Source organism: Cervus elaphus, chromosome 3 (assembly GCF_910594005.1).
Source record: "Cervus elaphus chromosome 3, mCerEla1.1, whole genome shotgun sequence".
Classification (NCBI taxonomy): Eukaryota; Metazoa; Chordata; class Mammalia; order Artiodactyla; family Cervidae; genus Cervus; species Cervus elaphus.
Genome location: NC_057817.1, coordinates 30,059,326 through 30,086,110, shown reverse-complemented (window position 1 = coordinate 30,086,110; position 26,785 = coordinate 30,059,326). Strand labels below are relative to the sequence as shown.

The window sequence follows — 26,785 nt, the reverse complement described above, 5'->3', positions numbered from 1 at the left end:
ACATTAGTTATCTGAAATGGCTAAGAAGACCAGTTAATGAGACCCCTTACAACCCACTAAGAATATTTTTTAGGTTAGGCCATTGTCAACTAGGATGGAGGCTTCTTAAATAACTTTTAACAACTTAATATATTTTAAAAGTGTTAGCATTTCAGAAAGCTATGGTAGAAATACTTAAAGCAAACTAGAAATCTTACAAAATGGCACTTTGACATAGTTGCCTTTCTTAATTTCCCATCTCTGATTTGCTTCCCTTCTAAGCCTGATTCCCCTTTATTTATACATAATCCCCCCACCTTTTAAAATTGGTATCTTATTTCTTACACAAAACAGTCATAATTCTTCCAAGCTTGGTGGTAGGTTGACAGAAGCAAGAATTACCACCTAGGAAGCTAAAGTTGGTGGCATCTTCAATTTTGAAGTTGTGAATACACTCCTAGGCTTTAGCAGTAGTGCCTGTGACAGTATTCTTTTCCTTGCACTCACATTTGTACAACATAACCCCCATCCCTATGTGTGCCATTAGTTCATGTGAAGAAAATGAACTCCACCATGTAGATTATTCTCAAAATTGGCATGAGAAAAAGCAATTGCAAGAGACTAATTATTTTCTTTTAGGTGGTTGAGTACTGGCTGTGTTCAATCTAAAGGAGAACTTCAGATTCTTTAATTGTTCATGAGATAACACTTCTGGTACGTTGCCTCTGCTTATGAGTTTGCCTTTTAGTTTTTAAGAGGGAGTTGATACAGTTTGAGAAAATATGACAAGTGATTATCACACTTGTTAGGTTGTCTAGGGTTCTTCACCCCTGGTCTCATTTAATTGGCTCATAAATGTATGGTCTGTCTTTGGCCATGGTGAAATGTGAATAATTTTGTTATCCAGATTGTTTCATGTATGTATGAGGAATATCAGGGAGTAATAACAAAAATCTGAGATCCTTGGAAGAAACATGATATACCACCTTTTTGTTGAAATAATGCAACTTGGGAACTAGTATATTTGATGAGTTACAGCACTAACGGGTAGCATAAAACTTGGACTCAGTCTTTGATTCTGCCGTAGGTTTCTTACTGTAGACTTGGGTACTGAATAGTACCATAACTGATTTTTCTCACCATTGTAAAGTTAAAAGAAGGTATTTCGGAAGGGATCATATTTCCATCTTTCTTTTTGCTTGTCAGATCGGATGATATAGTGATTTACCATCATGTCAGTGAAAAAATACATAAACAATCTAAAACAATAGGTTTTTAGTTGTTAAATTCAAAGACACACATTCAGTAACCCCTGTGAGAATCCTTAGACCTACTCCATGCCTGGGAAGCTCCCTCTATGCTTCTCTCAACTGTAAGCAGCCAAGAATTTGGGGGGACAGCCTTTTCCATGAAAGAAACAATCTTCTCATTGATAATCAGATTGAATTCACTTCAGTACTTTCAGAGAGCCTTACCATGTCTTCATAATATTAATTCTGCTAAATATTTTTAGGTAGAACGCCAAGTAGTAAAGCTTTTAATAAACTCCACCTCATTTGTTACGGTGGGGGTGTAGTATATGCATTTGTTGTCGTTGTTCAGTCTGTAAGTCGTGTCCCATTGTTTGCGACCCCATGAACTGCGGCACACCAGGCTCCCCTGTTCTTCACTATCTCCCAGAGTTTATTCAGATTCATGGTTATGCTATCTAACCAACTCATCATCTGCCACCCCTTCTCCTCCTGCCCTCAATCTTTCCCAGCATCAGGGTCTTTTCCAGTGAGTTGGCTTTTTGCATCAGGTGGCCAGAGTATTGGAGCTTTAGCTTCAGCATCAGTCCTTCCAATGGATATTCAGGGTTGATTTCCTTTAGGATTGACTGATTTGATCTCCTGCAGTCCATGGGACTCTCAAGAGTCTTCTCCAACACCACAGTTTGAAAGCATCAATTCTTTGGTGCTCAGCCTTCTTTATGGTCCAATTCTCACATCTGGAAATGACTGCTAGAAAAACTGTAGTTTTGACTATACAGCCCTTTCGTGGCAAAGTGATGTCTCTGCTTTTTAATACACTGTCTAGATCTTTACTTCCAAGGAGCAAGTGTCTTTTAATTTTGTGTCTGAAGTCATTGTCTGCAGTGATTTTGGAGTCCAAGAAAATAAAATCAGTCAGAGTTTTCAGTTTTTCTCCATCTGTTTGCAATGAAGTGATGGGACTGTATGCCATGTTTTAGTTTTTTGAATGTTGAGTTTTAAGCCAGCTTTTTTACTCTCCTCTTTCACCCTCATCAGGAGGCTCTTTAGATCCTCTTCACTTTCTGCCATTAGAGTGGCATGGAATTACTGTATCATGATAATTATATCTTCAGTTATTCAAGGAGCCACCATATAGCTTTCCACAGCAGTTGTATCATTTTACATTCCCACCAGCAATGTATGACTGTTTGAATTTCTCCACATCCTCACCAGTACTTGTTTTCTCTCTTCCTTTCCTCCCTCCCACTTCCCTCTGTCCCTTCCTGCTTACCTGCCTTTCTTCCTGCCATCCTCAGAGTTGTGAATATAATCAGAACTTTTAACCAAATTAATTATGAAAATACAGTTTGGTCTTCAGGTTAAATTATTAATTAAAAACAATTAGACAATGTTTCAAAGTTTTTTGAGTATGTGTTCAGTTATAAAGAAGACATAGAGATAGATGTCCAACAGACACATAAAAAGGTGCTTAACATCACTAATCAGGAAAATGCAGCCCAAACCATAATGTGATACTGCCTCACACCTGTAAGAATAGTTATTATTAAAAAGACAAGAAATAGCAAGTGTTGACCAGGAAATATAGAACTATTCATCAGTTCAGCTTCTGGTTATGTATCCAAAGAAAGCAAAAACATTAACTTGAAAGGACACATGCACCCCCATGTTCATTGCAGCATGATTTACAATAGCCAAGATATAGGAACAACCTGAGTGTCTTCATATGGTGGAAGAATGGATAAAGAATGTGGTGTGTATTTATACAATGGAATATTATTCAGCCATAAAAAGAAGATATTGCCATTTGTGACACCATTGATGGACCTTGAGGACATTGTACTGAGTAAAATAAGTCAGAAAATGACAAACCATATGACCTCATTTATATGTGGGATCTAAAACTTACAGAGGAAAAGAACTCATAGATACAGAGAACAGATCGATGGTTATCAAAGATGTTGGGTGGGAGGAGGGCCAAAAGGTACAGGGGTATCTTTGGGTAAAGGGGGTCAAAAGGTACAAACTTCCAATTATAAAATAAATAAGTCCTAGGAATATAATGTACAGCATGGTGACTCTAGTTAATAATACCGTATCGCATATTTAAAAGTTGCTAAGAGAATATATCTTAAAGTTCTTATCACAAGAAAAAAGTTTCCCTTAACTGTGTATGTTGATAGATATTAACTAGACTTTTTGTGATCAATTCACAGTATGTACAAATATCAAATCATGCTACATACCTGAAACTACGTAATGTGATGTTATATATATATGTGTGTCAATTATACCTCAGTTAAAAAAAAAAGAAAACTTGTTCAAGTCTGATTTGATACATGTGATAGTCAGACTCAGGTATTTCTATGTTGTCCTCATTGAAACAACTGTTGCCTGATTTTTTAAGCCAGTGAAAATGATATGTTTTCTAATGTTTATAAATAAGTCAGTGATACTGTAAATAGCATATTTTATCCACTAAAACTAGTGTTGGTCATTCAGTCTTGTCTGACTCTTTGCGACCCCTGGACTATAGCCTGTCAGGCTCCTCTGTCCATGGAATTCTCCAGGCAAGAATACTAGAATGGGAGCTATTTCTCCTCCAGGGGATCTTCCAACCCCAAGGATCAAACCCAGGTCTTCTGCATTGCATGAGGAAGACCCAGAGGAATCGGGTGGAGAGGGAGGTGGGAGGGGGGATCGGGATGGGGAATACGTGTAAATCTAGTGCTGATTCATGTCAGTGTATGACAAAACCCACTGAAAAGATAAATAAATAAATTAAAAAAAAAAAAAGAAAATGCAGGCAGATTCTCGACCATCTGAGCCATCAGGGAAGCCCGCAAAATGTTCCTAAATGTGTAGTATTTGAAATAATTCCAAGGAACTTGTGAGATGGTTCCTGATAGAATGAAATAGATGGTAATCTCAAGGGTTCCTCATATCCTTTATGAATCTTACCTGAGTATAATATTTAACTTCAGTTTTTTTCTTTAAAAATTTATGATCTTTTATCATAGGGTAGGTGCAAAAGGATGAGATCTTACCTCATTTACCAACAGTGAAATTAACTAAATCTTAGGCTTACTTTGCATGAAAAAATAAGAGAACTGTTAAATCACTAAATATTGTTGGTAGGAATTAAAATTTATTTTCCCTACAATGTTGAGAGGCACTTAAGCTCCAGTTCATTGAAGCAGGATTTTTTTAATCTACTTGAGTTTGTTAGTATAAGTAAAAAGACAATATTAGCTGGTGAATAGACAAGTTAAGATGTTAAATTATTGCTTTCCCATTTTGGCAAATTCATGATTTAGAATATAAATACAAAATGGGCATTTGTACCCCGGGGGGCTGACCTGTCCAGACTGAAAGTCAAACTACAGGTTTCTTGCCTTGGGCTTCTGGTTGAGTTTGGCTGTTGGGCATCATAAGGCAGGAGACCAGAGGCAGGGAGGAGAGTGAGATAGGCGTATCGGTTCCCCTAGTCTTTGCCTGAAGGGTCACTGTGGTCTTACTGTGTCCTCTGATTAAAGGACTGTTATCCTATGGCCATCTCCACACCAGATGAAACAAAGATGAAAGAGCCTTCTGTCTCCGGATTCCAGTAATTGCTCCCTCCTTACCGTCTTTAAAACCTCCAGTAGCAGTATACATGGCTGTTCTTAGCCAAGGAGTACTGTGCTCTCTTTTGTGGTTTCCCTACTCCCTACCAGCACCTTCGAAAATAGTCCCTTCATTAAACTCTCTTCACATTTCCCAGTCTCAGTGTGCTGTTTGTTTCCTGCTGAGATCCTGACTGAAATAGCTTCTGTATGTATTTTTAATCATTATCCCAACTGGTATGCCAGATAAACTCTAATAATACTTATGCTAATTTGGGGGAGGTGATCACTGAAAGTGTTTGCAGAACTACCCTTTGTTTTCATTGAGCTTCATTTCATCTAGCGTGTTGTTAAATGGAAAAAAATAAAAGGTGTTAGATGATGTATAAAAAGTTAATGATACCAATAGCTTATTTAAATATAGGTCCCAAAATGCTGTTTTAAGTATCCCCTCTTGGGATGGGATGGGGAGGGGGGTTCAGGATGGGGAACACATGTACACCCATGGCTGATTCATGTCAATGTATGGCAAAAAACCACTACAATATTATGAAGTAATTAGCCTCCAATTAAAATAAAAAGAAAAAAATAAAATTAAGTATCCCCTCTTAAGAATCTGCTGCCAATGCAGGAGATGTAAGAGATATGGGCTTGATCCCTGGGTCAGGAAGATCCCCTGGAGAAGGAAATGGCACCCGACTCCAGTATTCTTGCCTGGGAAATCCCATGGACAGAGGAGCCTCGTGGGCTACAGTCCATAGGGTCGCAAAGAGTCAAACACAACTGAGCGTTCAAGCACCTTTCCCTAAAAAAGATTGGTGATTGGATTCTTGGCTAAGATTACTGATGTTCTTTGTATCATCTCAGTGCTCATTAATGTGTCTTTGAGAGAGGGTACAGTTGACCCTTGGATAATATGGGGGTTAAAGGTGCTGACCCCTGAGTGCAGTGGAAAATCCTTCCAGTTGGGCCTCAGTGTCCACAGTTCTACATCCGTGGATTCAACCAACTGCAGATTGTGTATGCTGAGGTACTTACCATTGAAAAACATCTGTGTATAAGTAGACCTGGGCAGTGTTCAAGGGTCAGCTGTACTTAACAGCAGTCAAGTTATACCATCTGGATAACCTAAAGCAGTTCTGAAAAGGTTGCTCAGTAGTATTTTGGCTGTGTAAAATTTTCATCTGTATATACTATGTTTCTTTGCATTTAATAAAGATAATTCAGTGTTAACCGTATTAGGTCATCATCTAGAAAATTCAGGCTCTAAGTATTGAGTTTGTGTAAATGTAACCTGATTTTTCCTTTGGGTAACAATGACGAAACTGCCAGTATTACAGAGGTTAAAAATTAATTCACAATTCAGTGGTAATTGACAAGCGTACTTTCTCTTGGAATGACACAGGCTGTATTCATATCCTCTTTTCTACTTTTAGAAACAAAATACTGTTATCATTCTAATGTATAAGTTATCAATATTCTGCAGCAACTCGGAGGTATTATATAAAACACATTATAAAGATTGAGCTATAAAAGAGGCTTTAATTAAAACACATCTGTAATAATACTAAAAGAATTTGGAAAGTGTACTAGAATATTACTCTTTTTTTATACTCCCATCTTATTCTGTTCAGACTGCTCTAACAAAATACCACAGACTGAGTAGCTTATAAACAATAGAAATTTACTTCTTACAGTTCTAGAGGCTGGAAATCTGAGATCAAAGTGCCAACATGGTCCAGTGAGGGCCTTCTGGGTTGCAGACTTCTCGTTGTGTCCTCACATGGTGGCAGAGGTCTCTATGGAATCTTTTTAATAGGAACACTGATCCCATTCATGAGAACTCTGCTCTCCAAAGGCCTCACCTACTAATACCATCACTTTAGGATTTCAGCGTATGAATTTGGAGGTGAAAAGACAAACATTCAGACTATTGCAACCCCTTTTCTCAAATTTTCCCCTTTTACTTACTTTGTTGAAATTTGAACTCCCAAAGTACTCCCAAGTATGGTAGCTTGGATCTGCAATGTTGATACCACTTGAGAGTAAAAATCTCAGGTCACACATCAGACTCTTGAATCAGAACCTGCTATTTAACTTGAGATTCCTCCAATGATAAGTATACACATCAGAATCTGAGAAGCACTCTAGCTATTTCCTGGGATCACATCTCATTAGAGTAAAACAAAGTTGTCAAGTGTAAAAGCTGAGGTAATTTGTTGATCACATAGTCATGGGTAAAGAAACTGATTAAATTCACAGATAGCCTTTTCTTTCTAAGTGCAAACTCTTGTCTATAATTTCTTACATTGAACTAAGTTCTCCCATTTATGCTATTAATATAAACACTGGTACATTGCTTTATCATATATTGTATTGGGAACACAAGCAAATATATTTATGAAATTCATAGTCTTAAGAATGTGATGTGTGTGTGCAGTCTAGAAGTCTAGAAGATGGAAAGTACTTTTATGTGTTGTTATTAATGTTATAGAAACTCTCATTCTCACATTTTCAGATTTGTTAGTGTTAAATTTTACCTTGAGCTATTTCCTTACAGTATTTTTATAGGGACTTTTATATTAGGATAGTTATAGATATCAAGGATTACTGGACAGTCTAATATAATTGATTTCAATATTTGTCTCAAGTTGTGACAATTTCTACTAAAATCAAATTTAATTTCACAATTTGAATGCAAAGGTAGTTATCAGGTATGTAGTAGAATTTGCAAAATGACAACTAAGTTCTGTTTAGTTCTTAGCTCTTTATGGGAGAAAAGCAGCTAGTATTGGCCCTTACATTTTGCAGGCTGTTATGTTAGTTTTGGACCCTGTTGAATATATTTTTCTTTCTCATTCTTTCAGATTCATCAGGATTCATTTTTGATTTGCAATCCAATACTGTACTGGCCCAAGGAGGAGCTTTTGAAAACATGAAAGAAAAGGTATGTCTAGTTACTGTGGATAGGAAACTTGAATGTCTTGTTAAAATTTAGGTACTAATAAAATAATTGGCTACAAAACTCATTAAGAAAGTGAAAATTAAGAACAAAACTGTATGAATGCCATGGTATATCAGAGAGTAACTCCCATGAAGGTTTTGAGGAATCAGAGCCCGTAAGTATGAACAATTTTCTTTACACGTATACATATGCATATATTTATTCTAAATTCTCTTGGACATCTTAATATTAATTAATACAACAGTATATCTATGGCTAAGTGTGTCTCTCATTTGCTAACATTCTTTAAGGAATAGTCTGGGTAGGATCGTCCCATTCACTTGAAGAGGATTTTTAAGACCAGGAGCCTTGAGGGCAAGAAGAGAAATTTTCTAAGTAACATACCTTTGGAAGGGAACCAGGTTGTCTTTAGTAATATAACCCTTAATGAGCTATATTGAGAAAAAACATAAAACAAAAGCTTTACATGTGTTCTCCATTTCATTTAAAAAGTAAATCTTTGATTCTGGTGTCATAGATACATATTGGTTCAATAATATAAACAATGTTGCATTTTCAGTTATGAGAATTTTGCCTTTATCTTTGAATCTGTAAGTTTTGCCTAAAGCCCATTTTCTAGTGATCATAGTAATTTTTTGCTCATCTCAAAAATGTATATTATAAATTCACCCTCTTTGAATTATAGATTATATACCATCCCACTTGTATAGTTTTAAGCCTGAAACAAAAAAAAAAGTATAGAATGACATGAAAGAAAGCAAGTGTACTAAAAAAGACTTAGGTCCTAATACAGGTTCTGCTAATAACTTGAACAAGATTCTTTACTCCTCTTCATCTGTAAAAGGGCTTTCTTTTCGAGCAATATGGCAGACTAGATATCCTGAAAACATTTCTAATGTAAAATGGTTACAAATACATATTGAAAATGATATACATCATTTTAAATGCATAGCCGAGGAATTCCCCAGTGGTCCAGTGGTTAGGATTCCATTTTCATTGCCGAGGGCCCAGATTTACTCCTGGGTCTGGGAACTAAGAATCCTGCAGGCTACATGGCCTGGCAAAAAAAGAAAAAAAGCATAGCTGAACCCAAGAAGGGATATCCCTAGGGGCCAAAAATAGAGAAGAAACTGAAAAGCTGAGTGGTGAGCCGGAGCTGAGTAACTCTGATGTGTTTTGCCAGTCTCAGTAATAAATGGGTTTTTACCACCCAAGGCCCCAGATTTAGCTCAAAGCTTGTTCTGGGTTAGAAATTGGAACTGAGATCTTATATAAGGTTGAGATCCTGAAAATGTTTCATCTTCAGGGAAAGGTAAACTAAAACAAATCTTCCCACTGACTTTGAACACAGTATTAATATTCTTACTGTAAATGTTCAGAGGAATATATTTAAGAAGTAAAAATAAACTCAACTTTCTTCATTAGTAGTAATATTATATTCTGTAATTATTTTATAATATTATAGAATAAAGCAAATCAAGAAATATGTTAATGTTTTTAAGAGCTAAAAACTTTCAGTTTAGAGAAGAGAAATACATGTTTAAAAACCACTTTATAAAAAGTCTTTATAAAAAGTCTCTTTATAAAAGTCTTTATAAAAAGTCTCTTTATAAAAGTCTTTATAAAAAGTCTCTAAGTCCACTGGTTAGGACTCTGTGCTTCCACTACAGAAGGCATAGGTTCAGTCCTGCATGCTGCACGGTGTGGCCAAAAAAAAAAAGCGCCTTTTAATATTACATTTAAACTGATGGTGTCAGTATAAATTTATGTTGTAAAAAGCAAAATTTCCTAGTTCTGTTCACTGAAAGGACCTAGAAATAATCACATCCTAGTATTAGGTTGGTGCAAATGTAATTGCGGTTTCAGACTGAATTTTAAATCATTGTAACTAGGCTCAAATGTATCTTTAATCAAAATAGAAACCATTTCAATCAACACATTTTTGCCAACAAGAAGTAAGCTTGTTTATTTTTATAGTGTAAAAATCCATGCTTCAGGAGCCAATGAACTCTTGGAAAGCATTCTCTGCCTCTTGCTGGTTATGGAAGCATTTTCCCTGCAAAAGTTGTCAAGATGCTTGAAAAAGTGGTAGTTGTTTGGCAAGAGGTCAGGTGAATATGGCAGATGAGGTAAAACTCCATAGCCCAATTTTTTAACTTTTGAAGCAAATGTTGGTTGTGCGAGGTGCAGTCGGGCGTTGTCATGGAGAATTGGGCCCTTTATGTTGACCAATGCTGGTTGCAGGCGTTGCAGTTTTCAGTGCATCTCATCGATTTGCTGACCATACTTCTCACATGTAATGATTTCGCCAGATTCAGAAAGCTGTAGTGAATTAGATGTGCAGCAGACCACCAAACAGTGACCATGACCTTTTTTTGGTGCAAGTTTGGCTTTGGGAAGTGCTTTGGACCTTCTCGGGGCTTCCCAGGTGACGCTAGTGATAAAGATCCCACCTGCCAATGCAAGCGAAAACCTAAGAGATGCGGGTTCGATCCTGGGGTTGGGAAGATCCCCTGGAGGAAGAAATGGCAACCCACTCCAGTGTTCTTGCCTGGGCAATCCCATGGACAGAGGAGCCTGGCAGTCTACAGTCCATGGGGTCGCAAAGAGTTGGGCACAACTGAGCGACTAACACTTTTACTTTTCTTTGGTTTTGAGAAGTGTTTTGGAGTTTCTTCTCCATCCAGCCACTGAGCTGATCAATGCTGGTAGTCGTATAAAATCCACTTCTGTCGCACATCACAATCCATTCGAGAAATTGTTTGTTGTTACACGATAAAAAAGGATGACACTTCAAATCAGTGGTTTTTTTGATTTGCTATCAGTTCATGAGGTACCCACTTATTGAACTTCTTCACCTTTCCAATTTGCTTCTAATGCAGAATGACCGTAGAATGGTCGATGTTGAGTTCTTCAGCAACTTCTCGTGTAGTTGAAAGAGAATCAGCTTTGATGATCCTTTCATTTGGTCATTGTCAATTTGCAATTGCCAGCCACTGTGCTCCTCATCTTCAAGGCTCTCCTCTCCTTTACAAAACTTCTTGAAGCACCACTGCACTGTACCTTTGTTAGCAGTTTCTGGGCTAATGCATTGATGATGTTCAAATTGTCTCCACTGCTTTATGACCCATTTTGAACTCAAATAAGAAAATTGCTTGAATTTGCTTTTTGTCTAACATCATTTCCCTAGTCTAAAATATATATTATATAAAATAATATAAATAATATATAAATATTATATATATTTATATATAAAACATATAAATATATATAAAATATATAAAATAAACAGCAAATAATAAGTCATTAGCAAAAAAAGTGAGAAATGTGCATTAAAATGATGTATAACATAATCACATTTATATGAGAATGTATTCCAGTATCAAATGGCAAAGCTCAGCAATGCAAGACCACAGTTACTTTTACACCAACCTAATAGCAATAAACACACCTAGCTCTTAGATCTTAGTTTCTAACTACCACTGCCTAACAAAAAAAAAAGGGGGGGGAGTCTTCTTGAAGAAATAACCAATTTCACATTGTCCAGTAAGACAAGAAATGAAGATTATAAAGAATAAAAAGGAAGGGGGGTGAAAACTGCTGTTACTATAGATAATAGAATTGCCTACATAGAATAACCAAGAAAGCAACAAATTATTAGGAATAATGAGGTCATCAAAATAGTTGGATATAAAATTGACATATAAAAATGAAAAGAGAATATGCAGTTAATTGTAAAGTGTATATTTTTAACCTCAAAAGATACAAAATACCTTAGGAATAACTGACAAAGTTGGCATATTCGTTTTGAAGGGAAATTTGGCATTTCTAATGAATTTTTAGGTACACTACTGTTCAGAATTTTGCCAAGAGAACGTACTGGTCATAGCAAACAGCCTCTTCCAACAACACAAGAGAAGACTCTACACATGGACATCACCAAATGGTCAACACCGAAATCAGATTGATTATATTCTTTGCAGTCAAAGATGGAGAAGCTCTATATAGTCAGCAAAAACAAGACTGGGAGCTGACTGTGGCTCAGATCATGAACTCCTTATTACCAAATTCAGACTTAAATTGAAGAAAGTAGGGGAAACCAGTAGACCATTCAGGTATGACCTAAATCAAATCCCTTACGATTATATAGCGGAAGTGAGAAATAGATTCAAGGGATTAGATCTAATAGACAGAGTGCCTGATGAACTATGGACGGAGGTTCGTGACATTGTACAGGAGGCAGTGGTCAGGACCATCCCCAAGAAAAAGAAATGCAAAAAGGCAAAATGGCTATCTGAGGAGGCCTTACAAATAGCTGTGAAAAGATGAGAAGTGAAAGGCAAAGGAGAAAAGGAAAGATATACCCATCTGAATGCAGAGTTCCAAAGAATAGCAGGGAGAGATAAGAAAATCTTCCTCAGTGATCAGTGTAAAGAAATAGGGGCAAACAATAGAATGGGAAAGACTAGAGATCTCTTCAAGAAAATTAGAGATACCAAGGGAACATTTCTTGCAAAGATGGGCTCGATAAAGGACAGAAGTGGTATGGACCTAACAGAAGCAGAAGATATTAAGAAAAGGTGGCAAGAATACACTGAAGAACTGTACAAAAAGATCTTCATGACCCAGATAATCATGATGGTGTGATCTCTTACCTAGAACCAGACATCCTGAAATGTGAAGTCCTTAGGAAGCATCAGTACAAACAAAGCTAGTGGAGGTGATGGAATTCCAGTTGAGCTATTTCAAATCTTAAAAGATGATGCTGTGAAAGTGCTGCACTCAATATGCCAGTAAATTTGGAAAACTCAGCAGTGCAGTGGCCACAGGACTGGAAAAGGTCAGTTTTCATTCCAATCCCAAAGAAAGGCAATGCCAAAAAATGCTCAAACTACCACACAGTTGCACTCATCTCACATGCTAGCAAAGTAATGCTCAAAATTCTCCAAGCCAGGCTTCAGCAATATGTGAACCATGAACTTCCAGATGTTCAAGCTGGATTTAGAAAAGGCAGAGGAACCAGAGGTCAAATTGCCAACATCTGTTGGATCATCCAAAAAGCAAGAGAGTTCCAGAAAAACATCTGTTTTATTGACTATGCCAAAGCCTTTGACTGTGTGGATCACAACAAACTGTGGAAAATTCTGAAAGAGATGGAAAGCAGGCCACCTGAGCTGCCTCTTGAGAAATCTGTATGCAGGTCAGGAAGCAACAGTTAGAACTGAACATGGAACAACAGACTGGTTCCAAATTGGGAAAGGAGTACATCAAGGCTGTATATTGTCACCCTGCTTATTTAACTTATATGCATAGTACATCATGAGAAATGCTGGGCTGCATGAAGCACAAGCTGGAATCAAGATTGCCGGGAGAAATATCAATAACCTCAGATACACAGATGACACCACCCTTATGGCAGAAAGCAAAGAAGAACTAAAGAGCCTCTTGATGAAAGTGAAAGAGGAGGACTTCCCTGGTGGTCCAGTAGTTAAGAATTCACCTTCCATTGCAAGAGACACGAGTTCAATCCCTGGTCAGGGAGCTAAGATTCCACATACCTTGAGACCAAAAATTAAACAACAAAAAAGCAATATTGTAATAAATTCAATAAAGACTTTTTAAAAAAAGAAAAGAAAGTTAAAGAGGAGAGTGAAAAAGTTGGCTTTAACTCAACATTAAGAAAACTAAGATCATGGCATCCGATCCCATCACTTCATGACAAATAGATGGGGAAACAGTGGAAACAGTGACAGACTTTATTTGGGGGGGCTCCAAAATCACTGCAGATGGTATTGCAGCCATGAAATTAAAAGATGCTTGCTCCTTTGAAGACAAGCTATGACCAACCTAGACAGCATATTAAAAAGCCAGAGACATTACCCTGCCAGCAAAGGTCCGTCTAGTCAAGGCTATGGTTTTTTCAGTAGTCATGTATGGATGTGAGAGTTGGACTATAAAGAAAGCTGAGCGCTAGGGAATTGATGCTTTTGAACTGTGGTGTTGGATAAGACACTTGAGAGTGTCTTGGACAGCAAGGAGATCCAACCAGTCTATCCTAAAGGAAATCAGTCCTGAATATTCATTGGAAGGACTGATGCTGAAGCCGAAACTCCAATACTTTGGCCACCTGATGCGAAGAACTGACTCATTTGAAAAGACCCTGATACTGGGAAAGTTTGAAGGCGGGAGGAGAAGGAAATGACTAGAGGATGAGATGGTTGGAGTCTTGAGTCTGAGTAAACTCTGGGAGTTGGTGATGGACAGGGAGGCCTGGTGTGCTGCAGTCCATTGGGTCACAAACAGTTGGACACGACTGAATGATTAAACTGAACTGAACTGTTGAGAAATTCTACTAGTGATTGTATATACAATAGACACATCCTCTCACTGTTCACTGAAGACTTTGTTTTCCTTTTTTTTAACAATTTGCTAAGCATTGTTGTAAGCATTCAGTAAATAAGCATAAGCGTAGGAATGTTTACTATGGCATTTTTCATAGTAGCCAAACACTAGAAAGAATGTAAATGTCTGTTGACAGAAAAATGATTAAATTGGCTATATTCACACAATGGAAATGCTATTTAGCAATTAAAATAAATTACTAATAATAATGAGATGTTTTTACCAACATGAAAAATCTAAAAAACAATATTACATGAGAAAGCAAATTAAACATAGATATGTATGATATTGATATGTAATGCAAACAATAATATGTCTTACCCTTGGATACAGACATACATCATAAAAGTACAAAAACAAATATTAAAATAACACCAAATTCAAGGTAGAAATCTCTGTGGAGAGGAGGGAAAGGGGATTTATGAGAAGCTTCACAGCCTTTTCAATTGCATATATTTTATTTTATTAAACTGGCCATCATAGTGAGTGTTCATTATATTTTATATACCTGAAGTAGTTTATAATAATTTAAATGATATTTATAGCATTATTATACAATTAAATGATATGAAATAAATGTTTGAAAAATGCTATACAAAAATCTAAATTATTATTGGTGGTTTATTCTGGTGGTTTGTTCAACTTTCCTCCTTTCTCTATATAGTATGCTAAAAATGAGGAAATGTTGATGCTAAATTAATACCTGATACCTGAATTAAACCACTCTGAGATAAGATCTGGCACAAATCTTCTGTTTCTGGAAATGTTCTCCTTTTTCTAAGTTTTAAAGTTAATTTTTTATGTGTTGGCATCATTCATTTATTAATCATCCCAGCGAGATGGTTGTGTGTACTCTCGCTGATACTAAAGTGATGTGATACATCTTGTTAAAGATGAAATGGTACCCTTACTGTTATTCCCTGTAATAGGCCTCAGCTTCCAACTGATCTCCTGATATTAGAATTAAATGACCTTATCTTCTTTTTCAGATAAATGCAGTGCGTGCAATAGTTCCCAATAAGAGTAACAATGAAATTATCCTGGTTTTGCAGCACTTTGATAATTGTGTGGACAAAACAGTACAAGCATTTATGGAAGGTAACCCTAGCTCAATATTTTTATAAGCTCATATTTGTTCAAATAGAAGTTGCTTCAAATTTCTATAGCATTTATTTGGCAGTCTGGTATTTTATAGATGATATAGCAGACCCTGTGCGATTTTTAAAGATACCTTTTAAAGCTCCTTTTTTCAGTCCTAGAAGTAATTCATTCATAAGCTATATGATACCTGGAATAAGAGACAAGCAGAGAAGACTCCTTCATTTTATTCAGAATGTTTTCTAATGACAGTTAGAAGAAATTAGATAGCCAGTGGTATAAGGAACTTGATTGGAGTTGGGTTGAATAAGAATTTAAGAAGCAATGACAGAGCAGTGGTCCAGTGGCTCAGCTACAGATGGCAGATTTAGGGACTCAATAGTCTTTTTTAGGCTCTGACAAGTGATTTAAATATATGGATTTGAGTTTCCTTATTTACCATACAAAAAATGGTATGCTTAGTCAAACCTTCTGATTTTATAGAGTTGAGGAGCATTTTACAAAATTCTTCCACACAACTTGTTTGGGAAAAACTGTCTGAAGTTGTCTCTTTCATTGAACAGTGACAGTGATGTCAAAACAGATCTCCCTCTTTCTACTTTTCTGAATTTGCCAGTGTAGAATAAACAGGTCCAAATACTGTAAGTTTTTTCTTTATCAATCATTTTTTTTTTATAATGTTAGTATTTGGGCCTAGGGTAGTAGACGGTTCTCTCTGAAACAATGTAACCAGGTGGTGTGTAATCTTCTGGAGGAGAGGGGACACCATACTTGGGCTGAAACCAGTCCTCTTTGTATTTGGTCAAAGCTACATACATAAAAAGAAGCTTCAAAATGGTCAGGCTACATTAGTCTCTTCCTGGAAGAACTTACTGAAGAAATTAAATGGAGAAGGGGGATCTAAATGGGCAGGTATTCTAAAAGGTAAGCATGATATGATTATCTCATTACATTAACTTAGATACCTGAACCATCACTTTTCCTATTGGGAGAGGGAGACTTTGCAGCAGTTACAAAATTCAGGGACACTAATTCCTTCTTGAGCATGCCTGTGATGGGAGAAAAAAATCTGTGATTGGTTTCTCTTACAGGTAGTGCCAGTGAAGTACTCAAAGAATGGACAGTAACAGGCAAGAAAAAGGTAAAAATGAATTAAATTTAAGTGTGGTATCCCTATTTGTATTCTAAAAAAATTAAGCTCTGCAGAAATATTGAAAGATTTACATATGCATCTTCATTTTACCTGGCTAAGAAAAGTTTTCTTCCAGGACATTGTAACACTTCTATGTACATAGAGTACCACAGTCTCCTCCATGTGATTTCAGGCAGAAAGCAGAATTACTCTGCCATCGCAGTTGCAGAGAGTGTATTAATATTAGGCAGGGATGAAACAAGAGAGCATGTCAAGGACAGCAGAGCTCCTCTAGAGAAAGTGATCCATTCCAGTGGTTTTTCAACATCATTCATATCATACGTCGGTTAAAATAGTTCAAATTTTTAAGTCAGACCACTTGTGTTGTAATCTCTGATATTAACCAGCTTTAGCCTAAAGCCTAAAGAGAAGCTTTGCTACTCTTAGCTATGCAGAGGGGTCTAATGGTCTAGTTCAGGGAGATATTAGAAGATAATAGAAGGCACTTGGACTGTGGAATCAGTCAAAACTGGATTTATATCCTATTCTACTACTTACTGGTTTTATTTCCTGGGAATATTGTTTAACCCTAGTGAGCCTTAGTTTGCTCGTCTCTAAAATAGGAAAATAATATTGACAACTGCAAGTTTTTCAGTTCAGTTCATTTCAGTTGCTCAGTCGTGTCCAACTCTTTGCAACCCCATGGGCTGCAGCACGCTAGGCTTCCCTGTCCATCACCAACTCCCGGAGTTTACTCAGACTCATGTCCATCGAGTCAGTGATGCCATCACACTGCCTCATCCTCTGTTGTCCCCTTCTCCTCCCGCCTTCAATCTTTCCCAGCAACAGGGTCTTTTCAAATGAGTCAGTTCTTCACATCAGGTGGCCAAAGTATTGGAGTTTCGGCTTCAGCATCAGTCCTTCCAATGAATATTCAGGACTGATTTCCTTTAGGATGGACTGGTTGGATCTCCTTGCAGTCCAAGGGACTCTCAAGAGTCTTCTCCAACACCACAGTTCAAAAACATCAATTCGTTGGGGCCCAGCTTTCTTTATAGTCCAACTCTCACATCCATACATGACTACTGAAAAAAACCATAGCTTTGACTAGATGGATCTTTGTTGGCAAAGTAATGTCTCCTCAAGTGTTTAATACAATATATAGCATATCAGTTCTCCTTATCCACTTGAAACCAAAAATGCTTTTCCCAAAAAGGACACTAGCTAACCTTAACATGCTTCCCATAGCTCTTTACTCTAAATCTAGTTCCTTTAGGAAGTGCTTGAAGTGTGAATTTGAATCAAGTATCTCTATGAAATCTCTTTGGGGTCTATATTAGGTTAGTGCTGGAGTTCTGGAATGCTTTCTTGATGACTCTAAATGACTTCATTAGGAATTCTGCTAAGTCTTGATTAAACCAGACTTGGGGAAAAAAAGAAAACAGGCTTGGCTCCAATGACCCTTGAGAACTTTTTCTAAGAACTTAATACTACCGCAGATTCCCCTGAAGCTGTCCATACCTGTAGCTTTGAATATTTGCTTAACTTCTTCCCATTGCTTTCACCAAACCTAAGTAACTGTGCGTATTCTGATTTATTATTTTATTGGCCAAGGATAATAGGTTATTAGTAATGTAATATGTGCACAAAGCTGGGGAAGTATGGTTGGAGATACATAAATTTCTTAAAATTTGGAGAAAGAAAAATGGCTTCAGTTTGGCAATTCCAAATACCCAAATCACATCCAGTTAACTGTTGGGATTAGTTCAATAGGATATGATCATGAACGGTTACTGGGGAAAGGTATCACATGCATAGGACAGTGACATGAAAACTTAGCCAGCTCACATGGGAGAAAGTAATTAAGAAAAGGAGAAATGAGAATTGTGGAGAGGAAAAATCCCTTACCAGATATATGATTGCAAATAGTTTCTCACAATCCGTGGATTGTCTTCTTTCTCATGAAGTCCAGTTTGTTTTTCTTTGTTAACTGTGCCTCTGGTGTCATCTCTAAGAAATCCTTACCAAGTCCAATATCGTGAAGCTTTTGTCCTACTGTCCTACATCATTTTCTTACAAGTTTTGTTGATTCAGGTCTTACATTTAGGTTTGATCCATTTTGAGATAATTTTTGTGTTATGTTTCAGGTTAAAGTCCAACTTTATTCTTTTATAAGTGGGGATTCCAGTTTTTCCAGCATTATTTGTTGAAAAGACTGTCCTTTCCCCATTGAGTAGTTTTGGCAAAAATCATTTAGCCATATATGTTAGAGTTCGCTTCTGGGCTGTTTATTCTATTTCATTGTCTCTGTGTTTGTTTTTTATAAGTATTTTTGTCACTCTGCATGGCTTGTGGATCTTAGTTCCCTGACCAGGGATCAAACCCCTGCCCTCCATAGTGGAAGCAGAATCTTAACCACGGGACACCAGACAAGTCCCTTATACATCTGTCTTTACCCTAGTACTACATTGTTTTGATTAGTGCAGCTTTGTAGTAAGTTTTGAAATCAGGTTGTATGAGTCTCCCTGTTTTGTTCCTCTTTAAATTTTTTCTTGAAATGTTGATTTACAATGTTGTGTTAATTTCAGGGGGTACAGTAGAGTGATTCAGTTATATACACACACACATACATATACATAAATTTTTTTAGATTCTTTTCCATTGTACCAGCTGAGCCACAAGGGAAGCCCATTGTAGGTTATTAGAAGATACTGTTATAGTCCCCAACAGTAGGTCTTTGTTGGTTATCTTTTCATATATAATAATGTGTATATTTCAGTCCCAAACATACTAGCCCTCCCATACTAGCCCTGTTCCCTTTTGGTGACCATAAGCTTGTTTTCTATGTCTGTGAGTCTGTTTTTCTTTTGTAAGTAAATTCATTTGTGTCCTTTTTTTTTAGATTACACATATAAGTGATATCATATGATATTTGTCCTTCTCTGTCTGACTTATTTAATTTAGTATGATAATCTCTAGTCTTCTTTTTCAAGAAGACTTGGTTTGGTTCCTTGAGAGTGCATATGAATTTTAAGATGGGTTTTTCTGTTTCTGCAAAAAATATCATTGGGATTTTTATATGGATTGCATTGATTTGTAGATCACTTTGGGTAGTATTGACATTTTAATATTAAATCTTCTAATTCATAAATATATAATGTGTTTCTATTTAGTTATGCTATTATAAATTGAATTATTTTATAATTTACTTTTCAGATTGTTCATGTATGGAAGTACAACTGATTTTTGTGTGTTGACTGTATCTTGCTGCTTTGCTGAATTGTTCTCTGTGTGTGTGTGTATGTGTGATCTTTAAAGTTTTCTATATATAAGATCATATCTTTTCCAAGCATATTTTACTTTTTCATTTCTTGCTTGGATGCCTTTTATTTCTTTTTCTTTCTTAATTGCACTGGCTACAACTTTCAGTACTGTGTTGAATAGAAATGGCAAAAGTGGGCACCCTTGCCTTGTTCCTGATCTTTGAGGAAAAGCTCTCCTCTTTGACCATTGTTCCGTGTGGGTTTTTCATATATGTCTTTTACTATGTTGAAGTAGTTTCCTTCTAGTCCTAGTTTTTTTTTAGTGTTTTTATCATGAAAGGATATTTGAATTTTGTCACATGTTTTTTCTGCATCAATTAAGATGATCATGTGGCTTTTTCCCCTTCTTTCTGTTAATACGGTGTGTTACATTGATCAGTTTTCTTTTTTTTTTTTTTTTATCAGTTTTCTTAAGTTGAACCATTCTTGCATTCAGGGAATAAATCCTATTTGGTCATGGTATATAATTATTTTAATATGTTGCTGAATTTGGTTTGGTACTGTTTTGTTGAGAATTTTTGCATCAGTGTTCATAAGGGATATTGCTTTGTAGTTTTCATCTAGTGTCTTTGTCTAAGTATCAGGGTAATGCTGACCTCATAGAGTGAGTTAGATATTGTTCCCTTCTCTTCAGCAGCTTTTTTTTTTTTTTTTTTTTAAAGTTTGGCAGGAGTATATGTTTGGTAGAATTCACTAGTGAAGCCAAGGCTTTTCTTTGTCAGGAGATTTTTGATTTGTGTTTCAGTCTCCTAACTAATTAGATTTTCTATTTCTTCATGACAGTATTGGTAGGTTTTGTGTTTCTAGGAATTTGAACAATTTCATCTAGGTTATACAATTTGTTGGTGTATGATTGTTCATAATATTCTCTTATAATCAATAGTAATGTACCCACTTTCATTTCTTATTTTAATACTTTGAGTCTTCTCACTTTTTTCTCAGTCCGTCTAGCTAAAGGTTTGTCAACTTTGTTTTTATGAAGAACTAGCTTTTGGTTTTGTTGGTCTTCTAAGTCATGCAGAAAACAAGAAGAACAGTAACAAACCATTGTTATAATAATACTAGCTTTTGTAGTTGTGCATGTATTTTACCTCTGCCAAGTTCTTTATTTCTCTGTGTGCCTTCAGAGGACCATCTAGTGTTGTTTCACTTCACCTTACAGGCCTCCCTTGAGCATTTCTGGTGGGGCAGGTCTGGTAGTCATGAACTCCCTCGTCTTTGTTTATCTGGGAATGTCTTAATTTATCCGACAGCTTTGCTACGTAGAGGATTCTTGGTTGGTGGGTTTGTTTGTTTTTTTCCTTTTAGCACTTTGAATATATCTGCCTACTGCCTTCTGGCCTCCTATGTTTCTGATGAGAAATTTGCTAATCTCACTGATGATCTCTTGTGTGTGATAAGTAACTTCTCTCTTGCCGCTTTCTAGATTCTTTCTTTATCTTTGGGAAGTTTGGTTACAACGTGTTTCATCTTCTTTTATTTATTTATTTATTTTTTTGTCTTCTTAAAAACTATTTTAAAAATTTTTTTTCATTTATTTTTATTAGTTGGAGGCTAATTACTTTACATTCATCTTCTTTTAGAGGTTGTTAAGCTTCTTGGATGTTTATAGTCATGTCTTTCATCAAATTTGGAAAGTTTTCAGCCATTATTTCTTCATACGTTCTTTCTTCCCTTTCTCTCCTCTCCTTCTCCAGTTTATACAATGCATATGTTGGTTTGCTTGATGGAGCCCCACAGGTCCCTTAGGCTTTTCACTTTTCTTCAATCTTTTTTTTTCTCTTCCTCAAACTCAATAATTTCAGTTGTGCTATCTTGAAACCCACTGGTTCCTTCTTCTGACTTCTCAGATCTCCCTTTGAATCCCTTCAGTGATTTTTAAAAAAAAATTTAAGTTACTGTACTTTTCAGCTCAAGAATTTCATTTTTGATTTTTTTTTTGATCTAATTTATTTTTCTGTCTCTTAATTAATATTTACATTTTGTTCATACTTTGTTTGCTTGACCTTCCCCACATTTGCCTTTAGTTCTTTGAACGTCTTTAAGGCAGCTTTTTTTTTGTTTTCATTTTTGAGGGGTGGGTTTTGGTTGTACTGAATCTTCGTTGCTGCATGGGCTTTTCTCTGGTTGCGGAAAGCAGGGACTACTCTCCTTTGTGCTCTTTCGTACTCTGCAGCTAGCGGGGACTAGTTGCATTGTTCAGGCTTCTCATTGCAGTGACTTCTCTTGTTGTGAAACACAGGCTCTAGGCGCATGGGCTTCAGCAGTTGCAGCATGTGGGCTCAGTAGTTGGTGGCTCCCAGGCTCTAGAGCACAGGCTCAGTAGTTGGGGTGCACAGGCTTAGTTGCTCCATAGCATGTGGGATCTTCCCAGACCAGAGATCATGTCTCCTATGTTGGGAGGTGAATTCTTTACCACTGAAACACCAGGGGAGCCCAAAAATGCACTAGGCATTTGAGTAAAAAAATCCTACTTATGGAAACTGCTAGTTAGGAACATATTAAGAATCCATGTTTACATAATTAAAATTAATCTTTGGATAAAAAAATAAAGGCTTTAATATATCTCCCAACAAGTCTTTCTCAGGGAAAGTTTCTATTGATTTATTCTTTTCCTTTGTATTGGCCATACTTTCTTATTTTTTTGTGTTCTTTGTGATTTTTTGTTGAAAGCTAGACATTTGAATCTAATAATTTGATAACTCTGGAAACCAGATTCTCCCTCTTTCTCCAGGTTTGCTGTTTTTTGTTATTGCTATATTTTAAAATTGTTGTAAGCTGTCTTTGTACCAAGGGTCAGCCTAAGGTGTAAACTTAAGGTCTTCTCAGATCTTGTCTATGCTTTTCCCTGGGCATGCATGATTACTTTCAATTTTTTTCTATATATAAAGTTGTTTTTGAATGTCCTAGTCTTCGATGTCTGTCTCCTGAAAGGGAATAAAGAAAAATGAAGTGGGGAGGAAGGGTCTCACCACTTTAATTCCCCTAAAGGAATTAAACTTCAACCAGAGAGGGAGGGGCTTGGAACAGTGGGAGGAGGTGCAGCATCAGTGGCTGCCTGCCTCTGTCTATACCTTTGCTGTGAAAGGCAGCAGTCAGTGACCACGACACAGCTCCCAGATATTTGGAGGACAGGGTCCTTTTTGCCTACCCTGACTCTAGCAAGCTATGTGCCAGCTGCTCCAAGAACAGGTGCACGGCTGCCTGTTCCCTAACTGGGGGTGGGGGGTGAGTATCTGCTACTGTGCTCAGAACTGAAATTGACTGAAATTAACTGCAATTTATCATCCAAGTCTTCTCCTGGAAATTATAAGCCTTCAGTAGACTACAGAGTTCCAAAATAGTTAGACAGATTCTGCCAGTGTAATTGTTTTCTAGGTGAGGAGACAGATTTCTGATGCAAAATTCTCTGCAGTGCAGATTTAATTTATCTTTATTAAACTGAAGTTTCACTTCATTCCACATGTTTATAGCTACACCAGTTTTTCTATTGGATTATTATTTTGTTTGTTTAAGAGCTTTCTCTATTTCTTTGTATATATTGCACTTTTTTTTCACATTTTGTAATTTATCTTTTGGTTTTTCTTATAGGGGGTTTTGTTATGCTTTGCTGTTTTATTTTTATGTGTTTGAGTTTATCTTAAGTATTTTACATAGTTATTTCAGTCAGTGGTTCAACATATACAGAAACGTATTCAGTTTCTGGAAGAGCAAATGAGAAATTGGTAACATTGGTTGCCTATGGGTAGCTGGCGCCACCTCTCTGGATTGTCGGGGTCTTCTTTTTCTTTTCTTTTTTTCAAATCTTTAATGACCATTAGAACAAAAAGAAGAAAAGCAAGCCAAAACCTGCAGCAGAACCAAGTAACAGTATCCCAGATTCCAATAAATCGGTTTCCGTTCAAGAGGAACAATCTGCGCCCTCCTCAGAGAAAGGTGGTATTAATGGTTATCATGTCAACGGTGCCATCAATGATACCGAGTCTGTGGACTCACTCAGTGAAGGTATGGAGACACTTTCAATAGAAGCCAGAGAACTGGAGGATCCTGAGTCTGCCACATCAGAAATGCTAGATAGAACAGGTGAGTATATTAACAGGTCCTTGGAAAGTTCCATTCTACTGAAAAATACAGGGGCTTCTTGGTTGAGAAAGCAATCAATAAATTAAATCTAGTTAGTTTTTTAATTTTGTTACTTATGTGAAAGAGTCACATTTGGTAATTATCAAAGGCCTAGAAAAATATAATTCTTATTCCATTGTTTCACATTTTAATTTTAGTCTAAATCAGCCTTGTGGAAATCTTCTAATTTAATAGTTCTATAATACCTAGAGATTACAGAAGGTGACGTTAGGTGTTTTTTAACTTCACATTTATTAAAGGAAATGATGATCATGAGTTGATATTGATGTTATTATTCCAAGACTCAACACAGTAAGGAATATATAAGCATAATTGTAATCCCATGGCTTTCATTAGAAGTAGACTGTTGGTTTTTATAGTCTCACATTTGTTTTTTAATAAAGAATTAAGATTAGTATTAGTTGTAAATTCAGATAGCTTGTACGTTTTGTTTCATTAACCATTTTGATGAGTACTGGAAAGATATTGGGAATATATTTTTAAAAATAGGCTTTTTAATTACTTGTTTGTTAATCTAGTTCTCTTTGCTCTGTTGCTGCTGGCTTTATAAATGTAATGCCATTTTTTAAATTATGCTGTATATTTCAGATTTTTTTTATTGATTAGTTCAAGCACACACGCATACATACAGAGACTTAGAAAAAAACATAGCACCTCAAACAAACCACAGATAGTCAATGGCCTCTATTTTTTTTCTAAACTAGCTTTCCCTTATTTCCTAACTCTTTGCCCTTTCTATTTCCTCAAGCTTTTAAAACTCTTCTTTCTTTCCCTGGGACAGTGTAGAAATCTTTTCCTCAGCATAACTTAACAGAAGCTTGTCAGAGGTGGTGATATTGACTCTTCACTTCCTTGTGACCAGAACTGCAAGGAAGTTACTAACAAGGTCCAGGGAATGAGCTAGCCTGTCTGGAGATGGGTTAATAAAGAATCCTTCTCTCCAGTTAGTGTGCCTCCTGGGCTAAGCCAGATGATACTCACAGCCCCACTGACTCTGCTCTTCGTCCTGTTTTGTCAGTTGATTCTATTCACAACCTTTTAAGAGGCATTGTTTTGCTGCATTTTTACCTTTTTACTTCATGTGTACTTAAAGACTCCTTGATTTACCCCTAAACTCTACTCTAAAATACTGGCCTCTTTATTTGACAGGATCCATGCTGGAGAATGGTGTCTCTGATTTTGAGTCCAGATCTTCGACTATGCACTCTACTCAGAATTCTCAACAAAACAGGAACGCTGCCAAGTCTCTCTCGAGAACTACTGTAGGACCTCAGCTTTCAAATCTAGGCATGGAAGATGTTCCCCTCTCTTCCACCAACAAAAAGCTTGGTAAATCAAAGACCTTCCTTTGAGAGAAAGCAAAAAGAATCTGTGTTTTTAGCTAGAGAGAGCAAATTATCTCTTTGTTCTCATAGATGAGGTTTCAGAAGTGACTATCCATGATGATCCAGCCTTTCCCCAGTTTTGTGTACAGTTGGAGTCTGATAGTAGTGTAATGCCATACAGTCTTGAAACAACAATAGTGGTCGTTTTTTGTGAATGAGAGTCAAACTCTGCAGCTAGCATGACGTTTCTGCTAACATTAACCTTCGTTTTATTTGCTTTACTGCAACATGTCTGTGCTATTTCCTTCATTTTTAACTCCAGGTTGACTCAACAGTAAAAAGCTTTGCCATCTCTGAAATGACATTTTGAAGAAATATTTTAATTTCTCTTTTCAACTTCATGCTTTTACTAATACCTATCAGACTGTAGCTTTAAACAAGGTCATTTTCTCAAGTAAATCCTTAGCATTGATTGATGGTAGCCATTTGCTGTTTTTCTTTTTTAACTATAATAGTTATTTAAATAATCAGCCAATAATTAGATAGAGATAATAGCCCTTCTATCGTCCATTTAAGGATGGCAGTCCACTTACCTGAACAAATGAAACAGAAAAATGTAAAAGACCCTTGTAACCTGTAGCTCTGTATTGAATTATTTATACCGCATGAGCCAAATTTAATTATTGAGGCTCTCTTTTTTCATCTTTCTAACAGAGCCCTCAACTTGTCCAGAAAGGCAAGTCTGACAGTATTTAGTCAAGCAAAAATAAAGGAACAGTGCTTGAAAGCTTTTAGGTAGATTTTAAAAGAAATCAGGTTGAGATGAGGAAGGATTTAAAGATTGAAAATCTGTGTCTTGGCACTTTATAAATTTGTTAGATCAGTTATTCTAACTACCAGTCATAATAACTTTGACATTAGTGAATATAAAAAGGTTACAATAGAATTCTCAGAAACTGGTTAAAATATGTTAGGTAGGTAAATATGCTTCATCTTTATCTACAGTGTTGACTTACTCACTTAAAATGCTTCAAACTGTACTATCAAGAGAGAACTTTATCAGTTTTGTAATATCTACATGGTGAATTGTATTCTACTAAATCCTGTTACGTAGGGAGTTTTGAAAATTTCGTACCAACTCAAATAGTTTTTCATTTTGGGTTCTTTTTTTAGTCTTTTTCTCTCTGTGCTTAATTTCATTATGGATAGTTCTAAAATTACTGTCTTCAAATTTATTAACCTTTTTTCTCTAAGTTTTTAATCTGCTATTAATCCAATTCAGTGTATTTTTCATCTCTGATTTTTTTTTTCATCTCCAAAGATTCTGTTGGAATCTTTTTAAATATCTTCCATGTGTCTCCTTAACAGATTATACTATTCCTCCGCCTTCTTGAACATGTGATATTTGATTATATTAGCTGTTTTGATGTCCTTACTGACTTGATACTACATCTTTGTCATTTCTGCACCTGTTTCTGTTAATTGATTTTTCCCTTCATTATAGATCAGTCATATTTTTCTGCCTCTAGTAATTTTTTTATTAGATGCCAGACATTGTGA

General features: G+C 36.3%; 2 protein-coding genes across 3 annotated transcripts in view; both read left to right on the top strand.

Annotated features, from left to right (window-relative positions):
- LOC122682197 (tubulin alpha-1C chain-like) overlaps positions 1-26,785 on the top strand; it is a 1,110,822-nt gene that overhangs the window by 192,805 nt on the left and 891,232 nt on the right. The gene's annotated exons all lie outside the window — the stretch shown is intronic.
- Positions 1-26,785, top strand: part of SPATS2 (spermatogenesis associated serine rich 2) — a 148,294-nt gene that overhangs the window by 97,857 nt on the left and 23,652 nt on the right. For both annotated transcript variants that reach the window (XM_043884925.1, XM_043884932.1), the window contains 5 exons: positions 7,705-7,784; positions 15,194-15,302; positions 16,394-16,443; positions 23,579-23,840; positions 25,050-25,229. In XM_043884925.1, coding sequence (XP_043740860.1) covers positions 7,705-7,784; positions 15,194-15,302; positions 16,394-16,443; positions 23,579-23,840; positions 25,050-25,229 — 681 coding nt within the window. The remainder of the gene's footprint in view (positions 1-7,704; positions 7,785-15,193; positions 15,303-16,393; positions 16,444-23,578; positions 23,841-25,049; positions 25,230-26,785) is intronic.